The 24,963-nt window shown below is 34.5% G+C and overlaps 1 protein-coding gene across 2 annotated transcripts in view; it reads left to right on the forward strand.

Moving 5' to 3' along the window:
* The first annotated feature begins 193 nt into the window (after positions 1-193).
* Positions 194-24,963, forward strand: part of LOC149951544 (uncharacterized) — a 35,703-nt gene continuing 10,933 nt past the window's right edge. Inside the window, exons 1-26 of one of the 2 annotated variants that reach the window (XM_090168091.1) lie at positions 194-273; positions 766-944; positions 1,842-2,095; positions 7,559-7,621; positions 13,301-13,408; positions 13,475-13,590; positions 13,657-13,718; positions 14,347-14,399; positions 14,469-14,572; positions 14,647-14,803; positions 15,983-16,148; positions 16,215-16,324; positions 16,391-16,429; positions 17,663-17,849; positions 17,919-17,983; positions 19,220-19,367; positions 19,598-19,715; positions 20,643-20,815; positions 22,011-22,117; positions 22,200-22,272; positions 22,715-22,810; positions 22,895-23,068; positions 23,426-23,560; positions 23,639-23,723; positions 24,382-24,473; positions 24,549-24,611. In XM_090168091.1, coding sequence (XP_090024217.1) covers positions 210-273; positions 766-944; positions 1,842-2,095; positions 7,559-7,621; positions 13,301-13,408; positions 13,475-13,590; positions 13,657-13,718; positions 14,347-14,399; positions 14,469-14,572; positions 14,647-14,803; positions 15,983-16,148; positions 16,215-16,324; positions 16,391-16,429; positions 17,663-17,849; positions 17,919-17,983; positions 19,220-19,367; positions 19,598-19,715; positions 20,643-20,815; positions 22,011-22,117; positions 22,200-22,272; positions 22,715-22,810; positions 22,895-23,068; positions 23,426-23,560; positions 23,639-23,723; positions 24,382-24,473; positions 24,549-24,611 — 2,991 coding nt within the window. In that variant the 5' untranslated portion in view covers positions 194-209. The remainder of the gene's footprint in view (positions 274-765; positions 945-1,841; positions 2,096-7,558; positions 7,622-13,300; positions 13,409-13,474; positions 13,591-13,656; positions 13,719-14,346; positions 14,400-14,468; positions 14,573-14,646; positions 14,804-15,982; positions 16,149-16,214; positions 16,325-16,390; positions 16,430-17,662; positions 17,850-17,918; positions 17,984-19,219; positions 19,368-19,597; positions 19,716-20,642; positions 20,816-22,010; positions 22,118-22,199; positions 22,273-22,714; positions 22,811-22,894; positions 23,069-23,425; positions 23,561-23,638; positions 23,724-24,381; positions 24,474-24,548; positions 24,612-24,963) is intronic. The other variant, XM_090168092.1, reaches the window with a different exon arrangement.

Consider the following 24,963-nt stretch of genomic DNA (forward strand, 5'->3'; position numbering starts at 1 on the left):
ACTGTTGTAGATAATATTAGGAGATATAAAATTCATTATAGAGACAGTGGAAGGTTGTAGCCGCGCTCGCGAAGTTCCTTTTAACAAATAAAAAAATGATTAGATTTGGCGAATTGTTTATGTCGATAACAGTAGCAAGTATGGTTATTTGGCTTACAACTGAATCGCTCTTTTCGTCACCGACGTTCGATATATCAAGTCGACAAATCATGTCACTCTTTCTAAGTTTTTCTCTGATTTACATCATCTACAGGATATGTACATGCAAAGAAGGTAAGCAATTCCTAAAAGGAATATTCACGAAAAATGTTTTTTTTTTAACATTTACCAAGGTAACTGCGGAAATACCGCGGGATATTTTTCGTTAGGGAATGGATGGAAAAGGCTACTTTGAGTTCGAGAATAGTAGGGAAAGGATTTCCTCTCTGTTCGTAATATACTTTGAGTATTGGGTACGATAAAATTGATGGCAAATGGAATGTAAATGGTTGGAAGACCATTATTTAAACGGAAAAAGCATGGGAATGGATATTGTTGAGGTGGGAAAGAACAGAAATGGTAAAGTAAATACGAAACTATCCAAAATCTAGAAAACACCACTATAAAACGGGATAATACCGAAAAACGTTCTCATTCAAGGATTTTAGCTCGGAAATATTAATTGTTTTTTTTTGTCCAAGTTTGTCAAAAACTTGCTAGCCTTGATTGCAAGGGCATCTCCTTCTGTTGATATTTATAATTAACGGTAATTTTGTTCTTTGGAAGGTAAATTATTCGCAGTGAAGGAGATTTTGGCTGAGTATTATTTGAAATTCGTCAAGCGCAAACAGAGATCTCGTCTGGATAACTACGACCATTTCAGCACGACAGACATCAAGAAAGTCAACATACTGCTACCCGACAAAGAGCAAGAATTGGAATACCGACAAAAGGACTATCAAGACGTAAGTTCCATTTCAGAGTACTTTATCGCAATACTCTTTGAACGCTTTAAGAGCTTTTTCAGGTCGCTTTCCAAACGTAATGTCACTTAGAAATGTAGCACTAACGCCAGTTAAGCGTTCCAAAACTAGCTATTTTAATGTCAGTTTATTCAAAGTAACGCACCCATCCCTTAGAAAACCGACGGTATTAAGCAGGATGATCTATTATCGTATAAGTTAAAATTTTTATTTACCATGGTTTAAAATATTAATTTCAAAATACCGCTTGACGAGGGGTCTCGAACCCGAAAGCTTCGGAAACATGTAAATTTTAACTGCTTTTAATAAAATCAAGAATACCATGAAGTATCAGTCATGCTTTAAACAACTATTAAATTAGGATGATCTATTAGCTTCTTTTGGGTAAAGTAGGGTACATGATATTATCCGTGTAAAGAAGAGATTTGCATTGAAAGGAAAAATTGTAACATTCCCATCTAATGTTCGTTTTAATATTTGTCTTTCAACCATTTCCATTCCATTTGGCATAATTCTTTTCTTTCCCGCCCATTCCCGAACGCAAAGGTATTTCGAGCAGAATGAAAGTCCATTCCCTCCCATTCAATAACCGCATGTTAACTTGTCTCGAGTACCCGGGAAAGGTAGTTGGGGTAGGAAAACGAGTGGCCAGCAGCGGTACGTAGAGAAAAATTGGGCATCGTCAGTCAATGATAAAGTTTGGGAAAAGAACGCACATGGAAAGAGAGATAGATCAAAATGAAATTTCCGTTCGCCTGTAAATATTTTGTTATAGCCGGTACCACGGAAGTTCATTTTGATCTATTTTATTAATTAGCCCCAGGATCTTTGGCGAATTGGAGAATAGACCAACGAATTTTGATTTGATTCCCTTTTCAGAAAGTCGAAGGATTATTTGTGTTCGGCTTCAATTCGAAGGGAGAAAGATTAGCGGCTCGCATCTCGACGAAGAACGACGAAGCTAGTGTCTGGATCCATCTGAAAACGAGCGATGGAAGATTGTTCGCCCTGCCCCGGGAAGAGACACGAAGGGCTCCAAGAACCGACTCCAGTTGCTTCGCCGCTGCCGGATTACGGGTCAGATGCATTATGCCCTTTCGCAAATGGAGAGTTTCGTTCAACGGAATGCTCAGGTTAGTCACAACGGATCTCTTAATATATACATTACATTGAAATATGTACCTTCGTTTACTCTAATGAATGAGTGTGTTAATTTATTCATAGAAACACGTGAATATATACGTAGCTATACCCTTCACGGCATCAGCCTGTCGCAGGGCGGGACTTTAAGTAGCGCCACACGGCATTGTCACTATTATACAGGGTCTTCTAAATTGATCGATTCAAGCGTTTATACCCGAAACGACTTAACTTAGAAGAATGATTTAATAAGTCAGTGTTATCACTTTAAATACTAAATGGTAAACCAACCTTTGAACGTTTAACAATAAACATAAACAAAAGCGGTAGACATGCCTAGGTCTAAAAAGATACTACGTCCTACAATCATCTACTCTTCTTCTTCATTTTATTTATTAATTTTCAAACGTTTTTTATCGAAAATCCGAAGTTTGAATTCCAACAAACGTGCACTTTTGTTATTTGCCTATTTGGGTTTCAAAAGGAGCTATTGCCTCCTACGGTCAACTTGTCGTCTTTCAAGCCCTCAAAAATTGGGGATAAATCAAAAGGGACGGTAGTCCCTATGCAAGGTCCGGTAGAGTAGAGCACCTACCCGTGCACTTGCTATATTATCTCGAGTCAGAATGAAGCCGATTTTACCCCCTCGTATCTCAAAAACTATAGGTCGTATCAAAACAAGTGATGTATCGTTTCAAAGGTTACAGGCACGCGACAAACATATACGAATTCCATCGAACAGGGTTGAGGCGACGTTTCGTAGTAATGGGGCAAAGTAAGGCTTAATTTTTCTTCTTCTTCTTCCATCTTCTCCTCGCAGACCGCTCTACAGCAAACACTACTAAACCGATTTAAATGAAATTTGGTATACAGTTTCAAAGTAAGCTCCCATTGGGTCCTGCCAAAGGAGAAGTTCATATCTGGTATAGTTCTTGAGCTATGGTGACAAATGTACAGTTCAGCGAGTCGGTAACGAAACCATGGAGTAATAATCACATAAGAAGTACTAAACCAGAGCGACCAGCGATTAAAAAAAATAATGCAAAAGGTTTGATGGTTGATTCTAGGTGAAAATGTGGCGCTGTGTTCGAAAAAATAGTCTTAAAGGTTAAAATGCCCACTATGACGGATATACTTGGAAACTATGTATGCAACGTATTGATAGGTGGATTGTAGGTAAAAAGGGGCGCTGAGTTTGACAACAATAGTCTTGCGAGTGTCAGGGTGGGGGTTGTCCGCCATAGGGCTTGTCGATAAATAAGTCCAGTTTATGACGTTTATGGGAATATAATTACAGATCTTGTCCTAGGGAAATAGATTAAACATTCGAATGCTACTGATTTATAGGTTGTTTCTAAGTGAAAGAGGTGCAGTGAGTTCGAAGTGACTCGCCAGTGTCAGGGTGGGCAGTATGCCGCCAGAGGGCGGTAAACGATGCCAATGAGTAATAAACACAGTTCAAAACGTGTAAAGTTTAAAAACAATCGTACAAGCTTATTTATGAACATTAAAAAATGAATTAAAGAGCATAATGACGTCACGTTTTCAAAAAATTAAAGTAAACAATATCTAAACGTACACCATGTTGGCGAAAGAGCTAGGCAGTTCTCAATATTCGAAATAGGTGAAAGTTCACTTTCCAATTTTGTTTATAAATATTATTTCCGCTTTGTTACGTTTGAAGGTATTATAATAACTTAACTTCTATTGTTATAAACAACAAGTTGGCAAGCCAAAATATACCTCTCCTCGGAAGAATGGTCCCTAGTGGTATTAATTTCTCGACACGACCCCCAAAGATATCTCCGCAATTCAGAGTTATTTACGAAAAACGTATTCTCGGTTCAAACCCTGCCCGGTATAAAATTCTAATTTTAATTTAAATGATTGAGACGAAACAATCGAGTTTAATTTATTCAGAATATTATAAATTAAGTAGTTACAACAGCGAGTTAGACTTACTAAAACAATGCACAACTGAATTTAACCCTTTTTACAGTACATGTTTATCAGTTGAATATAATACTAAGCAAATTTTAATGAAATAAATATCTACAGATGGTATTTGTATTTTTCTCGCTTACGAAATACTTGCCGCATCTTTAACGCTCATTTTATTTCAACACTCGTACATGTAGACTTCAAGTTGACGTTGTGACACATACCGCATGAAAAAGACCAATGCCGTCCAATTTCCAATATCATATAATGACTCGCACACCCAGGAAATCATTGACTGCGTTAGAAATCGTAGATATCCAAATATCCACACCAAATATATTTACAAGAAGCAAAAAAGCACAGAGAGCCACTTGACTAACCGCCAGCTCTTAAAGCAATAAACTTTAAATTATCAACTTTGAATTAACACAACTATATATAGGTCGTTAAGAATACCCGTAAATAAATAACAAAAAGCAACAAAGTGGACCACCCACAGGGTCTACCCTTTAACCCTCTTATCTCGGCTGACTGCGCTAAAACAAGATTTAACCTTTAAAATTTCATTCGTAAAAAAACCAGATTAGGCCTTCATAAATTCATTAATAAAAAAAGACTTTATTACCTATTATGCTTACGATGCGTGTCTTAATTTCAGTGAACCTAAGCAGCTATCGGTGGTTCTGTGGTAGAGCGCTCGACTGCCAAGCCGAATGGCCTGGGTTCGAAACCTGGGTGGCGCATTTGTTTTTAATCAATAGAGAAACGCTAAATTAGAATTTCTTCGATACAAAAATTTGAATTTCAATTCTATTTCAATTAAACCAAAATGTCGTAATATTAAATAAGCTTCCGATAAAGCTGAAGGTCTAATTTTCAATAAAGCGTAACAAGTGTCGGTGGTTCTGTGGTAGAACGTCCGCCTGTCAAGCAGGAGGTCTCGGGTTCAAATCCCGCCCGGTGCGATCGCAAATTGATACTAAGACGAATACCGTGTACAACTGGTGGAAACCCTGCCATTGGACGTTGAGAGGTAGCATTACAATCAGCACTCGGTCCGTCCCAAAGTCATTAAGAAGAAGTTGGAAAGAAAACGCCCATACAAACACAACAGACTCAACATGCACAACCATCAGAACACAAACTCAACACTCACAACCTACGCATAAACATTACAAAAACGTAACACACCAACCGTCACGACGGTGAGCGAAAAAACACCATCCAAACCTAACCGCAAATGAATCCGTTAACGCTCACCGTCACACGGTGGTTTTGCCAACCCTTCGAAAAACTGCGAACGCAGAGGTCTCGAGAAACTGCGTACGCAGTGATTACCCTTTGCCCCGAAAATGCGAACGCGTTCGCAGGCCTGACAGACCCACAGACCCACAGACAGACACGGTGATTGTATAACCCCTCCTAGGGGACTTTGTCCCCTCGGAGAGGTAAAAAGGCGTAAAATCGGCCCAAAAACCATTTGGTTAAAAATTGCAAGGTCCTTTAAACAAAAACGTCACGTCCTATATTACTTAAGGCCATAAAAGTAGTGAAATCAAATAACGGACAAGATCTGTAATTATATTCCCATAAACGTCATAAACTGGACTTATTTATCGACAAGTGATGTGCTCTGAAGTAATATGCTAGACCTTGCGCGTCCTAAGTGTTTTACTGAGTTAAAATCCTTTGTACAACCATAAAACATTTCAAAGAGAATGGCTAATATTAGAATCGCATTGTATCAAATATATTATTTAGATCGAAATACATTATCTACTTAATTTAAATTTACTCTTTTACCTTAAAACCATAATTAAATAAAGCAGACAAGTTGTTGACTGCAGTTATTACGTCATTGCAGTCAACCACTTGTCTGCTTTCAGTAATTGGCCAGTTTCAATAGTCACACCGCCATCAATCGATAATGTTCAGTACGGACAGTTTCAGTAATTTTATCGAGTGTTTTATTTTGTCTCGGCTGGCCAAGGTGGTACTTTGAGCGAGACAAAAATTAAACACGTGCCAACGTTTTTGTCTCTGCCAAGTTATGTTGATGATTATTGAAACTCGTTTACTATGCTTTTAAGGTAAAACAGTAAATGTAAACAGAGTAGATAATATATTTCGATCTAAACAATATATGCACCTATAAATAAAATAAACAAGCCGGGCCACGTTTTTCGAGAACGAAAGAAAAGTCGGGAGGTTGAAATGGTCCCGTGATTAGGTAATGCTGCCATCTACATCGTTTTTAGAAACTAATTATTGATATTTATCGTTACAGCTAAGCTAAGAAAACTTGTCTCTTCTAATATTAGTCATTCTCTTTGAAATGTTTTATGGTTGTACAAAGGATTTTAACTCAGTAAAACACTTAGGACGCGCAAGGTCTAGCATATTACTTCAGAGCACATCACTTGTCGATAAATAAGTCCAGTTTATGACGTTTATGGGAATATAATTACAGATCTTGCCCGTTATTTGATTTCACTACTTTTATGGCCTAAAGTAATAAAGGACGTGACGTTTTTGTTTAAAGGACCTTGCAATTTTTAACCGAATGGTTTTTGGGTGGATAGCCGTATTTTGACCTTAATTTCCTAATTGTTTATTAGCATTATCTTGCTATATTTTTCTTCCAAAAACGTATAATATTTCACGAAGTCAACGCGAACTTGCGAAGGTGCATGCTTCACACGAATAATATTTACCATAGAGAGATATGGATTGTCTTTTAAATTAATAAATAAAATTGGACTTTTATTGCCAGCATTTATTTATAAAATGGAACTTCTAAAATTTAGTCTGCATTAAAAAATTTCACCCATTTACCACGGTAACCAAGGAAGAAGTGGGGAACAGACTTCTATGTTATTTTAAGTTTTGGGGATGGTCAGAAATGGATTTGCCCCTGGTCGCGATACTCTGAATTTGGGAGTGGGAATTTCCGGATTGTTAAAGAATGGGTGGCAATGGGAATTTCTAGATTTGGGAAGAGTTTGGTTGTTCCCTCCATATCTATTAGAGCATTGCAACTGGGAAAATATTCCAGGTTTAATTCTAAAGAAAGTTATAGAAATAGTTACGTCAACACTCGAGAGCTGCCTGGAAACAGTTTTCTCGGTTTTTCTAACATTTACCAGGCTAACAGTGGGAATAACACAAGAATGGGCGGGTATCTCATTTTCAGTTAGGGAATGGATGGAAAAGGTAATTTTGAGTTAGGTATTGGAGGGAAAGGATGGTCGCCATACTTTCAGTTTGACAATGTGAATTTCAGTAATGGGCGGGAATAATAAAAATTTATGGCAAATGGAATGACAATGGTTTGAAGATAAATATTTAAATGTTAATGGAAAAGTTATTAATATCTTTTCAACGGGAATGGGTGGCAATGGTAACGTTTCTGTTTTCAAAACTATCTACCCTTTAGACTGTTATCCTTAGGATTTCAGCTCTCTCTTTATGACTCCTGCTGTCTCATTTTATAGCAACCATTTATTTTTTTATAGGGAATCAACTAAAGGTACAACCAGCAACGAGACTCACGATGTTCACGTGAAATTTAGTTTTATGTAAGTTTTGTAAAATAACATATTTGAAATTGGTGTTAAAACATTTCCGTTGCCAGATTAGTTTTAAGGACCTCACACACTCATAAACACAAAAAATTGGGAAACTAGCCCGAAATCTCGCGCAAACAAAAATTGTTATCTCTTCGATACAGCCCAATTCCAGTCAAAGAAAATCCCTGTTACCTGATGATTAAAGCAATGAACTAAGAAAGCAGTTCAGCCTTTGGTAGTGGCGTCAGGGATAGTATATACCTTTTGAACGATAATTCGAATAAAATAAAGAAACTTATAGCAGGAAGAATATAGTAGTAAGAATATTTATCGTCGTACATAATAGCGTATTACGAAGCAAAAATTTTACATCGTCGTACATTGCCTGCAGCCTAACGCTTTTTTTCCCCGCAATAGCGTTCCCAATCTAGGCAATTTTGGCGGAAAACCGCCTATTTGGCAGCGTCCCAATCCCTCTTTCAATATTTCTTGCCCCCCGGGGGGGGGGGGGGGGCGAAATAAAAACGGACTGGCTTTATTGGCAACGAATCTTCCAACTTTTCAATTTGTTTGAAATTAAAGATAAAAAATAAAAGAAAGGTGTACACTGGATGATCTGCGTTAGGTTTTTATAAAGTCATTCGTGAAATTTACAAATTACTTATTGTAGAAAATCAACTATTTTGAATGCTCTATCCCTAGTAACAATTAGAAAGACCCTCTTAATTACGTAACAAATACTAACACCTCAACTTAGCCTTAAAAACATCCGATTACTCGAATAAGCTGCTCTCTAAACTCGTCGAGTATTTGTTTTTTTCTATCCTCGTTGTTTCAAATTTCAAAGAGGGGTTTTTACAATTTTTGGGGGGCAATAAACGGTACCTACAAAGTTGTGGAAACAGTGGTTCATTTAAATTAAAGGAATATTTTTCAGAATTGAAAGTTACTTTATACTCGTTTTAAATTTAATTTCCTAATTTCTTGAATATAACCAGCTCCTAAGCAAGTACCCGATAACCCGACTCGTTAAAAATATAAATCGAGTTTTTTTTAGGTAATCGACTCGAATAAGAGAAAGTTTCCCCTTAATCAAGTACTCGATTACTCGACTAGACTTCAATATTACTCGACTCGAATACTCGATGAAAAAACATTTATACTCTATAACCTACTCGATTTTCTAAACCCACTAATCGCACAGCCCTGCTATTATAGGGTTGTTTAATGGGTTACACTTTAATTGAGGGTGGTTTGTTCTTCAAACGTAATTTCAACACTCAATATTTGAAGTATGCGCCAGCTTTATCTTGTAAATGACGACGGTAGATTTTTGAGAATATTGAAAATGAATCCAATAATGTTATTTATTCTTGTTACTAATTCTCGGTGGCGTTAGATTTTTGAGAATTATGAAACTGAATCCAATAATGTTATTTATTCTTGTTACTAATTTTCGCTGGCGTTGGATTTTTGGGAATTATGAAACTGGATCCAATAATGTTATTTATTCTTGTTACAAATTCTCGGTGGCGTTAGATTTTTGAGAATTATGAAACTGAATTCAATAATGTTATTTATTCTTGTTACAAATTCTCGGTGGCGTTAGATTTTGGAGAATTATGAAACTGAATCCAATAATGTTATTTATTCTTGTAACAAATTCTCGGTGGCGTTAGATTTTGGAGAATTATGAAACTGAATCCAATAATGTTATTTATTCTTGTTACAAATTCTCGGTGGCGTTAGATTTTGGAGAATTATGAAACTGAATCCAATAATGTTATTTATTCTTGTTACAAATTCTCGGTGGCGTTAGATTTTGGAGAATTATGAAACTGAATCCAATAATGTTATTTATTCTTGTTACAAATTCTCGGTGGCGTTAAATTTTTGAGAATTATGAAACTTGATCCAATAATGTTATTTATTCTTATTACTAATTGTCGGTGGCGTTAGATTTTTGAGAATTATGAAACTGAATCCAATAATGTTATTTATTCTTGTTACAAATTCTCGGCGGTGTTAGATTTTTGAGAATTATGAATCTGAATCCAATAATGTTATTTATTCCTGTTACTAATTCTCGGTGGCGTAAAATTTTTGAGAATTATGAAACTGAATCCAATAATGTTATTTATTCTTGTTACAAATTCTCGGTGGCGTTAGATTTTTGAGAATTATGAAACTGGATCCAATAATGTTATTTATTCTTGTTACAAATTCTCGGTGGCGTTAAATTTTTGAGAATTATGAAACTTGATCCAATAATGTTATTTATTCTTATTACTAATTCTCGGTGGCGTTAAATTTTTGAGAATTATGAAACTGAATCCCATAATGTTATTTATTCTTGTTACAAATTCTCAGTGGCGTTAGATTTTTGAGAATTATGAAACTGAATCCAATAATGTTATTTATTCTCGTTAAAAATTCTCGGTGGCGTTAGATTTTTGAGAATTATGAAACTGAATCCCATAATGTTATTTATTCTTGTTACAAATTCTCGGTGGTGTTAGATTTTTGAGAATTATGAAACTGAATCCAATAATGTTATTTATTCTTGTTACAAATTCTCGGTGGCGTTAGATTTTTGAGAATTATGAAACTGGATCCAATAATGTTATTTATTCTTGTTACAAATTCTCGGTGGCGTTAAATTTTTGAGAATTATGAAACTTGATCCAATAATGTTATTTATTCTTATTACTAATTCTCGGTGGCGTTAAATTTTTGAGAATTATGAAACTGAATCCCATAATGTTATTTATTCTTGTTACAAATTCTCAGTGGCGTTAGATTTTTGAGAATTTTGAAACTGAATCCAATAATGTTATTTATTCTCGTTAAAAATTCTCGGTGGCGTTAGATTTTTGAGAATTATGAAACTGAATCCCATAATGTTATTTATTCTTGTTACAAATTCTCGGTGGTGTTAAATTTTTGAGAATTATGAAACTGAATCCCATAATGTTATTTATTCTCGTTAAAAATTCTCGGTGGCGTTAGATTTTTGAGAATTATGAAACTGAATCCCATAATGTTATTTATTCTTGTTAGAAATTCTCGGTGGTGTTAGATTTTTGAGAATTATGAAACTGAATCCAATAATGTTATTTATTCTTGTTACTAATTCTCGGTGGCGTTAAATTTTTGAGAATTATGAAACTGAATCCCATAATGTTATTTATTCTTGTTAAAAATTCTCGGTGGCGTAAAATTTTTGAGAATTATGAAACTGAATCTAATAATGTTATTTATTCTTGTTACAAATTCTCGGTGGCGTTAGATTTTTGAGAATTATGAAACTGAATCCAATAATGTTATTTATTCTCGTTACAAATTCTCGGTGGCGTTAGATTTTTGAGAATTATGAAACTGAATCCAATAATGTTATTTATTCTTGTTACAAATTCTCGGTGGCGTTAGATTTTTGAGAATTATGAAACTGAATCCAATAATGTTATTTATTCTCGTTACAAATTCTCGGTGGCGTTAGATTTTTGAGAATTATGAAACTGAATCCCATAATGTTATTTATTCTTGTTAAAAATTCTCGGTGGCGTAAAATTTTTGAGAATTATGAAACTGAATCTAATAATGTTATTTATTCTTGTTACAAATTCTCGGTGGCGTTAGATTTTTGAGAATTATGAAACTGAATCCAATAATGTTATTTATTCTCGTTACAAATTCTCGGTGGCGTTAGATTTTTGAGAATTATGAAACTGAATCCAATAATGTTATTTATTCTTGTTACAAATTCTCGGTGGCGTTAGATTTTTGAGAATTATGAAACTGGATCCAATAATGTTATTTATTCTTATTACTAATTGTCGGTGGCGTTAGATTTTTGAGAATTATGAAACTGAATCCAATAATGTTATTTATTCTTGTTACAAATTCTCGGTGGTGTTAGATTTTTGAGAATTATGAAACTGAATCCAATAATGTTATTTATTCTTGTTACTAATTCTCGGTGGCGTTAAATTTTTGAGAATTATGAAACTGAATCCAATAATGTTATTTATTCTTGTTACAAATTCTCGGTGGCGTTAGATTTTTGAGAATTATGAAACTGGATCCAATAATGTTATTTATTCTTGTTACAAATTCTCGGTGGCGTTAAATTTTTGAGAATTATGAAACTTGATCCAATAATGTTATTTATTCTTATTACTAATTGTCGGTGGCGTTAGATTTTTGAGAATTATGAAACTGAATCCAATAATGTTATTTATTCTTGTTACAGATTCTCGGTGGTGTTAGATTTTTGAGAATTATGAAACTGAATCCAATAATGTTTTTTATTCTTGTTACTAATTCTCGGTGGCGTTAAATTTTTGAGAATTATGAAACTGAATCCCATAATGTTATTTATTCTTGTTACAAATTCTCGGTGGTGTTAAATTTTTGAGAATTATGAAACTGAATCCCATAATGTTATTTATTCTCGTTACAAATTCTCGGTGGTGTTAAATTTTTGAGAATTATGAAACTGAATCCCATAATGTTATTTATTCTTGTTACAAATTCTCAGTGGCGTTAGATTTTTGAGAATTATGAAACTGAATCCAATAATGTTATTTATTCTTGTTAAAAATTCTCGGTGGCGTTAAATTTTTGAGAATTATGAAACTGAATCCCATAATGTTATTTATTCTTGTTACAAATTCTCGGTGGTGTTAAATTTTTGAGAATTATGAAACTGAATCCCATAATGTTATTTATTCTCGTTAAAAATTCTCGGTGGCGTTAGATTTTTGAGAATTATGAAACTGAATCCCATAATGTTATTTATTCTTGTTAGAAATTCTCGGTGGTGTTAGATTTTTGAGAATTATGAAACTGAATCCAATAATGTTATTTATTCTTGTTACTAATTCTCGGTGGCGTTAAATTTTTGAGAATTATGAAACTGAATCCCATAATGTTATTTATTCTTGTTAAAAATTCTCGGTGGCGTAAAATTTTTGAGAATTATGAAACTGAATTTAATAATGTTATTTATTCTTGTTACAAATTCTCGGTGGCGTTAGATTTTTGAGAATTATGAAACTGAATCCAATAATGTTATTTATTCTCGTTACAAATTCTCGGTGGCGTTAGATTTTTGAGAATTATGAAACTGAATCCAATAATGTTATTTATTCTTGTTACAAATTCTCGGTGGCGTTAGATTTTTGAGAATTATGAAACTGAATCCAATAATGTTATTTATTCTCGTTACAAATTCTCGGTGGCGTTAGATTTTTGAGAATTATGAAACTGAATCCCATAATGTTATTTATTCTTGTTACAAATTCTCGGTGGCGTAAAATTTTTGAGAATTATGAAACTGAATCTAATAATGTTATTTATTCTTGTTACAAATTCTCGGTGGCGTTAGATTTTTGAGAATTATGAAACTGAATCCAATAATGTTATTTATTCTTGTTACAAATTCTCGGTGGCGTTAGATTTCTGAGAATTATGAAACTGAATCCAATAATGTTATTTATTCTTGTTACAAATTCTCGGTGGCGTTAGATTTTTGAGAATTATGAAACTGGATCTAATAATGTTATTTATTCTTGTTACTAATTGTCGGTGGCGTTAGATTTTTGCTTATACTGAACTAGCATTCGATTTACAACTACCAAAAATGCACTTTGCAAGTACGCTTTAAACCTATTGTTCGTCTTGCAGATGGATAGCATCTTCAACACCAATGGACACCCAAGACGTTCCAATTAGCACACTGGCCAAATATCTAGCGGGACAAACTTGGAAAGGATGGCTTCCCAACAAAGATTTGTAAGAAATTATTACAGTAACTTTCGCCTACCATTTTAAGATCGAATAAATTTACATATTACGCAGAATTCCACAAACCAAGAACTCCATCGATCAAGCTGGAAATTTAATGGGCACAGTGTCGATCAACGGCGAACCTGAAGTGGAAGTTCTTTTGTGGGGCGCCAGGCAGAGATTTTACGGTTGGTCCCAACCACCCTCACAGTTGATTTTAATTAAATTATACTGATTTCAATTCTTTTCACTAGGAATTGACGCTGATCAAAGTAACCGAGCCTTAAAATCAAAAGAATATTTATCCTATATGTCTGTAAGTGGGTCCTAGATTAATATTCTGTTTCAGTTATCAGAACCACCAAAGAAGAAGGCTTTTTTACACACGCGTCACTAGAGGGTGCGGTGGTTGGGAACCACACCGGGTGTCATCCACTTATATCGGTTCTGTTAGAAAAATCGTCATATTAAAGGTGTACGCGATCCCCTAGCTACACCACTGTGACAGAAGCGTAGTATGCGTAACATCTTCATTTTTGTATGTTATTATTACTACTGAACTAAATTGCTTAATTAAAATATTTTATCTAAAATTTTGCTAACAGTCAGTATTTTATTTTAAAGTTCAGTCATAGGAAAGGTAAAATAATAATTTAAATTGTTAGTAACACGACTATTTCATATTCTAAATTGTTTTCTGATTAGTTAACTACCTAAGAATTTTCCTCGAAAAATATTATTAGACGTTTTAAATATTATACTTGGTATTTGACGTACCTATCTAAATCTATTTGATATTCTATTCGAACCGCAAAATTTGCTAATGATTCTAGTAAGAAGTTGGATTGTTATTTTGAATGAAAAAGTTAAACGTATATGGTTGTGCTAAAAATGTATTTTGAACTACTATGTTGGTGTTACAATGGTTTTTTGAACTATTAAAGGAAGGCGAATATGTTCACGTTATAGAAGAAAAACACCGGGACACTGATAAAAGGTAATTTTAAAACCATCTTACCCTTAAAGGGCAACCCTGATTTGTGCATCTCATGGTTGAAATTTGCAGACTACTTTATGGCTACATAGTTTTTTCGAATTCTTTGGAAACTCCATTGGGAAACATCTCAACTGAGGATAACGCTGAAGAAACCAAAATAATGTTTAAAAAAGGTTCTGTAGTTAATTATTTTATTAATATCTGATTGAATTGAAGTGATATCTAAATCCTCAAAACAAAATCCTAGATAAAAACGACTTTGAATTGATCATAAAAAAACCGAAAGAAACGTTCGAACTAAGAACTGAGCGAGACTTTGGAAAAGTGACAACTCTCGATATCTCAACAGCTAAATTGAACCAAGACGACCAAGGACACTCTATCATTCTGGAAAGTTATTGCGAGTTAGTACCACACACGCATAAAATATGCGCATATAATGTCTTACTCATGACATAATATCAAAATATCAGTAATACATAGGTTAGGTTCAGTTTATAAGCAGACCGATTCACAAATAGATTGCAGAGAAACTATCATTTAGAGGAAGTTATTTTAAGGTTAGACTATAATGTTTTTATTTGAACAATTTGGCAGTAAATTATTATTAATTTCTTAGAAAAAGCTACTTCTAAAACTATTTTAATCGAGATTCTGTAGAGATTTTACATAATAAGAACCATTTTACAAAATACACTTTACATTGCTTTTAGATAACTCAATTTAATAATTTCAGATTGGTGGTTATTTAGTTTTACAAATTGTTATCTCCAATTTTGTGGTATGTAAAACAGCACTGTTGGAGCACGGGTAGCAACACAAATCGACCGTGATGCTTCACAGTACAAAGTTCAAATTGAAAATGAATTAGACATTAACCTTAATTTCCACTAGCGTGAACCACAATGTATGTTTCTTTACGCGTATAAACACGTGTGCACGTGTAATGCTTAGATTCCACTAGCGCGAATCACATCGCATGTTTCTTTACGCGTGTAAACACGTGTGCACGTGTCATGCTTAGATTGCACTAGCGTGAACCACAATGTATGTTTCTTTACGCGTGAAACAGGTGTGCACGTGTCATGCTTAGTTTCCAGTAGCGTTCAGAACGGCACAATGTTCAAGTTTGGCACGAATAAACTTTTTTACGCGCGTAAAAAAAAATATTATGCTTCGTTTCCACTGACAGGATACGTCACTCATCAATGGGTAGTGCCGAAATTTCTTATGCTCGTATTGGATGCTCTCTCTTAGAAACTAAGATTACCGAGCGATAGGAAACCAAGCTTAAAAGTTGAGTAACAAGCCGTTTCGTGCGCTAGTGGAAACCAAGCATTAGGCTTAACGAAGCTTTTAAAACTCAGCGCCCGAATAAAACCAGCTTTTAAACGTTCTAAAAAGTTTTACTGCGGCCAGGTTACATTACATTGAATATAACATCAGGTATTTGGCGCCACTGTAAAGGGAAATTTGAAAAATTGAAGGGTCTTACAAAAAGATTGCTTTGCAGGTTATATTATCTTTAAGATCTGTTGCACAGTAAATACTCCATTAATTTTATTCAAATATTTGTGACGCAGAACTGCCTTGAGTTCGAAAAGAGAAAGAATTCCGCGACCGTTACCCGCCATCAATAAGAAGTTGATTTTAAAACTAACTGACCAAGATTGCCAGAGTGTGGACAGCACCGGTGGAAAGGGATCTTCCTTGGCTCAACTAACGCAATTTTCAGAGGATAAAACTACAGTGGGTTCAACATATACGGCTTGCTCAAAGAACTCTTCCAATGTGAATTAATTCATATACTTCCAGTTTTCGGTCCCCAAAGGATTTGTCATCACGACCGCCGCCTACGAAACGTTCCTCGATCATAACCGGATCCGCGAGAAACTCACAAACATCGGCTTGCAGGATGTTGCGTGGTATGATCCAAAATTGTTTTGAGTTTTTACTTTTATTTTAAATAAAACATTTGATGGTATTTTCAGGAGTAATAATAACAAAGACTTGAAAGACGTTTGCCAAAGGTATCCACAATCTTTATAGCTCTTCAGATTTGCTTTGAAATCAGAAGTATAGAATATATCTCGTACGTACATATTGAAAATGTACTTTCACAGTCTTGAGGCAGTTTTAAATGGGCATAATTCGCGTAATTGGCGTGCATTACTTTACATGACGATGTAAAATGTGCCAATTATACGTCGTATGGATATTTACTTATTAATAAATAACATTTTCTGGATGAAATAGCTATAGAAAGTTAGTATATGATGTTTTCTCCAGAAACGCATTTTCAATTATCAGAGGCAACCTGCAGGGCCGTGCAGAGGTATCCTGGGGCCCGGGGCAAACTTACTCGCGGGCCCCTGAAAACTTTTCCCAAGTTATCTTGATTTGCACCCCCCCTTGAGCTTCTTCGATGAGCCCTACAGCTACGGGCCCTCCTCGTGGGCCCTTTTCGCCCGGGCCCTGGGGATTTTGCCCCCCCCCTGCCCCCCCTCTGCACGGCCCTGGCAACCTGTAAAGGTACATGTTTCAATCGAAGAAGATTAGTAGTGTACAGGGTGTTTCAAAAGGTGATGCACAAATTTGAAGGAGTTGTAGGGGGTGAGTTGAGAAGTATGATTTTTTTTCCCATTTTCCTACGATGAGTTAAAAGAGCGCCAGAGAGCTTCAAAGTGTGGCCTACTTGCCCCTGAAAGTAGGCTGCAACACGCGCAAAACCAAGCAGCAGGGACTTCAAATACTGTTTAAGTTTACTTTTTTACGCTGGTTACCTCGATTTGTTTACAAAGTCCTTATTTACCTAGATCGCACGAACCCAAACCTTAATGTTCGCGTTTCTCCGCTGCTTGGTTTGCGGTTGTTGCAGCCTACTTCCAGGGGCTAGTAGGCCACACTTTGAAGCTCTCTGGTGCTCTTTTAACTCATCGTAGGGAAATGGGAAAAAACAGGCATACTTCTCAACTCATCCCCTACAACTCCTTAAAAATATTTCATAACCTTTTGAAACACCCTGTTAATTCTGAAATTGCAATTTTAAATTACGTATGTCATAAGCAACATAAATAATATAGGTATGACTAATAGTAAAAAAGTCACTGAACTAATTTTCAAAGTGATTGCTCTATTAAGGTTTAGTTTGGCACAGAGTGTCTGAATATGTCCAAACAATTTCGTTAATTAAAATTAAAACAAAAGGAAGTGTTATTCTTATATTACATATTTGATAGAACTAACTCATCGGAGTGTTTTAGGACTGTAGATGAGATATCAAAAATGGAACTTCCGAACACGCTCGTTGTGAGAATCGAAGAAAGTCTGAAAGAATTCGAGGAATCCAGTTTGTTCGCGGTCAGATCTTCGGCATCGGGAGAAGACTCCGAGGAAATGTCCGCAGCTGGACAAATGGACACTTTCTTGGGCATGCGAGGAAAAGATGCCGTAAGCCGATTCAAAGACATTTCTTATTATTTGAAATAACTTTATTAATCAGTAGTATTTCATTTTCAGATTGCAAAAGCTGTGGTGAAATGTTGGTCCTCACAATTTTCTCATACAGCTATCCAGTATAAAAAGTACACTTCATTAAGATACAACTTTTAACTTACGGGAAAAACAACACCATAGCAGCTAGGAGCAACAAACACAAGGAGAACGCTAAGGCAGTGTTATGTACAAATTTCATTGGACGAACCTTTACGCTGAACGTTTTAAAAAAAAAGAGGGGAAGACAATTTCCGCATTTTCCCCTTCCGACGGCAACAGGTGCTAAAGCTTCTAACCAATAAAAAATGTAGACAAGAAAATGCACGACTTCTGACGGGTTGGGTTCTCCTTGTGTGGGGTGCTGTGTTTGTTCCTCCTAGATAGCAGTTCGTCTGCCAACTTCTAGCTATGGTCTCGGCCTTTAAAGGGAATAGAACCTCAGGAATTTGATGTGGAATAGTAACATTGCATAATGCATATTCCTTTTAAAACTCCTAAAGCTGTTTGTCAATTTTGAGAGTAAACATCTGCTTTTTTTACATTTGAGAAGCACGTGGTAGCAAACCGTAGTAATCACGTGTAGTCTTTGTTTAAGCTCTAGTCTCTAAGAAACATTAGTTATTACAAAACCAGAGTGGCCCTTTAAGTCTTGTTGATAACGTACTAGTAAGCGCCGCTATTTTGAACAAACCATGATCGGCAATACTGATTTCATGGTAGTTTATTAATCGATAATATATTGTCTTCACACCTAGTTATGGCCATATAAATACCATTTCTTCTTGGTTGGTTTGCTAAATGCAGACCCAGAAGGTTATTTTTATGTACATAACCCAGGTAACCTACGTGAAAAGAGTATATTTTCAAATATAACAACATTATAAACTTAGGGAATATTAACACAATCGTTATTACAATGATTTGTTTAAAAATTTTAACCGATAAATGAGTAAGATTTAATAAAATACGCGAATAATTAAAAAAGTCTATAAATAAAATGGATAAAAAAGCTAAACCCGAAAAAACATTTGGCCGTCATGCCTCCATACTCAAAAGAACTGTGGTAGCAGTCTGTAGTATGACCCGGCCACCTGAATTAATGGCATTAAAAGTCCTTTGATTACTTGGGCCTAAGGTGTTAGCTTAGCTTATTATTCCATTTACATAACTGCGAGTCGACAGTGTATGACGGACATAGTGAGGGAAATTGTTTGTAATTAGTTAAACTTAAAAATGATTAGTAAATTATTAAAAGCAATGACTGCTCTCCGAAAATATAACCTTATTTCGATATCAGAGGTTATCTAATGCCTACCTTTTTACAGACAAAATGGGCAAGAGTTGAATTCTCCGATGGCGGTGGTGGTGCAAGAGATGGTAGCCTGTGACAAAGCTGGTGTGATGTTTACGTGCAATCCCGTGACTGGAAACCCCCAATTCCTCACGATCACCGCTAACTACGGGCTTGGAGAAGTAATTACACAATAAATTACATACGTTTATTTACGATACGTGTGCAACTCCATAACTCGGCCGCCTATTACGTGTTGGGCAGAAACGTTATTTTCTTCATAACAAAGAAATATCATTTAAGATATTTTCGAATTATACTCGCGAATGTACCGTATCCACCCAACACGCAATCTGTATGTCGTACAAATTTGGGAAATTGAGGGTTTTCTAAAGCTCCGAAATGTGTTTAGAGTGTTGTGTCGGCAACAGCAGAACCAGACACCGTGATTGTCAAAAGAGACACGGACGGAAACCTGGCGGTGAAATCGGAACAGATTGGTCGGAAGACGAAGATGACTACCATTTCCGGTAGGTTAATAAATAACGCGATTGTGAAATACAGGGGTGACCAAATTTACAAACTAAAAGATAGCCATTTTGGAGGTTTATATTGCAAATTACAAACGATCGCCCATTTTGATCCATCTTTAGTAAAATAATATTAGCTGTAGTAGTGTTGTTAAGTTTCCTGGAAAACATAATGCGGAAATATTTACAGAAAATTTTCCGAATTGCAAAAAATGTTCCGCAAATCGGAAAAATAAAAAAATTAAACATAAATTACCTTTTAAGGGTTTTTAATTTTTAAACTTTTTATCGATATTAAATGTCTAATAACAGTAAACATACTACAAAACATGTTATAATTTAGTTATAAGTAGACACAATAATGACTAACCATTTAGGATAATAGAAAGTGTGCTATTTATTTATACAAGTAGAAAAAGTAGTAAAAGTTTAGGTACAGCAGAACCGATGTGTATGCCGTAAATATTATAAAACGATACTAAAGTAGTTATTCATGAATTTATTCCCAACAAAACATTAATAGTGTTACATTGTTAATCAGTTTAAAGCTAGTCTAGAGGTTTAGTTTTACTTTAAGATTCGAAAAAATTAGGCGAAAATGCCGCTTTATTTAAATTTGCAAACAATATTAGACTAATCATGGAATGAAAACGTTTTTTATTTTTTTCGAAAAAATACGGAAAATTAAAGGCTTGGGTCATTTTGCGGAAATTTTCTGACTTACAACACTAAATTAAATTATGTCCGACTTACATAGCAGCTGTAGTAATTATCTGTTTTCGGTAATCCCAGTTCCTTAAAAATGACTTTATACTTAAATATGTGAAGCCTTTCTATGCAAAGATATAATTAGTTACAAACTGATCCAATATCTCAATTGAACCGAAATTCAAATTGAAACCATGTTACTCTTATTATTATTTTCAGAAAACGGTGGTGTTGCTGAACGGGATGTCTCGAACTCCGAAACCTCTGTTTGTTGCCTAACGAAACACGAATCTCTGGATTTGGCGAAACTGGGACACCAGCTGGAAGAAGAGTTCGGTTGTCCCCTCGATATCGAATGGGGAATTGCATCTGGAAAAATATTCCTGCTTCAGGTGAATTATAAAAACAGTTGTAAGAATATCCTATTCGCACAAGGAAATATTTTGTTTGTAAACACAGTTTTTGACCCATTTTCGTTTACACGCTTCACGAAAACTTGTCGAGATTACGCTCGTTAAATAGTGAACTAAATTACTCCTAATTTTTTAAAAACTTTCATTTCTATATTAATATCGGATGGTGATAATAAAATTTTCGTTTATTAGTTTTCAATTAAAATGATTTGTACGAAATTTATTCCATTTAACTATTTGGTCAGCCAGAAACACCGGCATTGTTCAAACATCGCTCGAAAAATATGTGCCCAATAAGTTGTGTTAAGCCGTATTCAAACGAGACAACATTGTTGGTCAATACGAGTCGCAAATTAAGTTGCTACGTGTTAATTGATGGCCAAGAAAACGCTTTTGTAGACCAAGTTCGGACGAACGGCTGGTTTTAATGGCTGAGACTTAGCTCAAAACATTTAAATCAAATACTTTTCATACACATTTTTTTCATTACAAAAACAAAATAATATTATTAAAACTATTAAAACTAAATAATGCTAGTAAAACTAAATAATACTATAAAACTATTAAAACTAAATAATGCTAGTAAAACTAAATAATACTATAAAACTAAATAATGCTAGTAAAACTAAATAATGCTATTAAAACTAAATAATGCTATTAAAACTAAATAATGCTATTGACACTAAATAACGCTATTAAAACTAAATAATGCTATTAAAATTAAATAATGCTATTAAAACTGAATAATACTAATATACTATTATAACTAAATAATACTAATATACTATTAAAACTAAATAATACTTATATACTATTAAACTAAATAATACTAATATACTATTAAAACTAAATAATACTAATATACTATTAAAACTAAAAAATACTATTAAAACTTAATAATACTATTAAAACTAAAAAAATACTATTAAAACTTAATAATACTATTAAAACTTAATAATACTATTAAAACTAAAAAAGTACTACTAAAACTAAATACCTTTATTGATATAAATGGACATATTTGGTAGTAGAAGAGGTATTTTTAAGAGTTCTGAGCAATTTCGTCTAACGTGTGAGAACGAAAAAGCCGTGTTTTCGAACAAAGTTGGACAAAAAGTTTGGCTCGTGTGAATAGACATTTAGTTAACACAATGGCTAACTATTCCTACATTAGTCTAGGCCCGTTACGACGTTCGACCGAGAAACCGACTTCGAAATCATTCACGAAACTGATGTACACCTTCGATGTGAGAAAGAGTGCATGTCCAAAGCTAACGTCGGGTAAGCTCTACCTTACGGTCCTTACTTGAGTTACTTTAACCGAAGTGACCTTATTTGTTTGTGCAATATCCTTAATATATAGAGAAGTAATGCCCGGAGCTATGAGTGAATTAGGAGTTAATTTTCTGTTTAAACTTCTTGAGCTTTCAATGCAGGCAAGTATTTAATCAAATTCCTACCCTTCCCAATGTACAAGTTCCACCCTAAAATATATTTTAACGATACTTCTACGGTTCAAATTTCATACTTTACAATTATGAAAAACAAAACGCGTTTTTATGAAGTACATTTATAAAGTAAAGTTTTTTAAGTACCTAAATTTCCAAGAATTCACGCCAATAGTACAGAAAATTTTAACACACTAAACTGTAGTGTAACTGAAAGGGCCACAGAATCGTTTAAAGATTATTCCTGAATTTCAGCTAGTTCTTTTTCTTGCGTACATTATGATAGCATATACGGCCAATGAAATTTGGGAATTTTTCAAGGTTATTTCCGAAATTCAATGGTTCTGTGGAATTTTAATCGGGTGTATTGATGCATAAAAAACATTGAAAGTTAATCTTCCTGTATATGACTGCTGATGCATCTTTTTAGAACCATTTCACGAGGAAGGATCAAACGACCATCAATCCATTTTTACAAAAGAACTTAATTTTGTCCTCCAAACACGTCCTATTCAACGTAACAGACGTATGTATTGGTAACACAAAATTGATTTATAAAATTTAGGAATGCTAATGTGCATAATAAGTACCGTTTTCCCACAATTGTCAGATGCTGTACAGATTTCAAAGTAGTGAAGGAGAACTCAATGCCTTTACGAAAAGCTACATAATTTCCTTTTTTGGGAGACTTATTAGCGATGATGATTTGAGAGACAGAGCTGTTAGACGAAATAAGTTCTATCCAACGATTAATAGCAAGAAAAACATCATTTACCTAACTAGGGTACGTGAAACACCGCTTTCGTATTCTCGTTCAGCGCCATCTAGAATAAAAAACAGCGTTAAAATAGAACCTCTAATGACATTCCTGAAAATGTCTGTTTCCCTAGAAGCAGTTTATGAATCGCTGCATAAGTCCAGGATCTATAATTATTGGTTTATTGTAAATACAACGCAATGGCCGATTCCAAACATTAAGCAATAACTATCTACTTCAGTAGACTGTAACCGTATTCAATGAATTCTTTAGTGTTAAGAGTAAATACGATATCGGTCGGTAATTTTAACGAACTGCGTATTTAGTGGATCTGAGCTGAAACACACACGTTTACAACGCTCTTTTCTTTATAAAATGTGGTAGGATGTTCTGAGTTTGAGCAAACGCCTGGCAAAATCAGCAAAATTCATTCACCAGTACCACATGGATATTGACCAAAATCTTCCCGCGAAAGAATTCTTCCACGAGCTGCTGATGAAGATCTTTGATACCGCCGTGGTTAGTCACAATTTTATCTTTACATTTTAGTGTTCTTGGTATACTCCCAGTTCAAAATAATGATTTTTACCCTCACAGCACACATCTTGTCACGGTGAAGCATCATTTACATCATCATTTTATGGACTAATACTGCTTTCGACTTTATCCAAAGCTAATAAAAGTAAGCTATTTCAGTTTAGTTGAAATTATCTGAGCATATCGCGACAACACGCAAAAGCTATATAGAGTATTATTACTTCACGTGACTCGAAAACATTAAAAACCTTTTTATTAATTTTAATTAATTATAATGATATTTAGGAAAAAGTGTTCGTATTTTAAGTTCAATGATATCTAGATCTATAGTTCCAATTTTCATTTGGTTTCATAACTGCATCACAAGATAACAGTGAATTTAATAGTAATATAAATATTTAAATTAAATTCATCCGGGCTCTTTAACCACATTTATAATATGTTTTTATTCAGATATCAGATCAGAAACGAAATGAAGTGAGATAATGCTTTTTTCAATTAACGTCACTTTAGTACAAAATAGAAAATCCTTTCTCCAAATGCGTTTATTATTTATGAATAAGAGAACGTAATAGCAGCTGTTTTTAATAGTTTGTTAAATTTAAAACCAGGTGATTTAACGTATTTAGATGAGGCTAACAGAAGCAGATACCAGATATTAGTTTAAAAGTTAGAAATAGGAACCTTTACATTTATTTATTGATTTACAAATTTTTCAATACTTTCTAATCTGTTCTAACAGCGGCTTAATAGCAGCTCCCATAAAAAGTTTGTGTTCTTAAGACAATGTTGTTTATTTGTAGATGAGTGGAACGAGAAAGTATTCAGCGACTTTGCCACATTATTGTCCACTTGTAAAGATGTTGAAAGCGCAGATGTGCCATTTGCTCTGCAAGTAGGTTAACTCGTACTGACAATGTGAGTAGCATTTCAATAAAATTGCCCTGCATTCAATTTATTTGTCTATTAGGAATTAGCAGTTTCTATCGGTAATTGCATCGATGCTGAAATCTTTCGTACCATGTCATTCGAGGTAAGTTCAACGTGTATCATGGACAATAGCAAAGTCTGCTCTTTATAATTAAAATAAGTATATCAGTTGCAAATTGTTGACAGTAGGGCTGTGCGAGTAGTGGTTTTATTCAATCGAGTCGGGTTTCGAGTATTAATAAATTTTTCATCGGGTAGTCGAGTCCGGTAATATTTTGATCCGAGTCGGGTTGTTGAGTATTCGATTATTTCCAAATTTTTCTTGTTCGAGTAGTCAAGTAATAAGAAAAACCCGTTCGAGTACTCGAGTACTCGAGTTGTTATAAAAATCATTCGGTACTTGATTAGTCGACGAGTTCTATTCGAATAGTCGAGTAATTAAGAAAAATTTAAAA

The sequence above is a fragment of the Leiobunum rupestre genome, chromosome 3, assembly GCF_980474605.1.
Source record: "Leiobunum rupestre chromosome 3, qqLeiRupe1.1.hap1, whole genome shotgun sequence".
NCBI classification, from domain to species: Eukaryota; Metazoa; Arthropoda; class Arachnida; order Opiliones; family Sclerosomatidae; genus Leiobunum; species Leiobunum rupestre.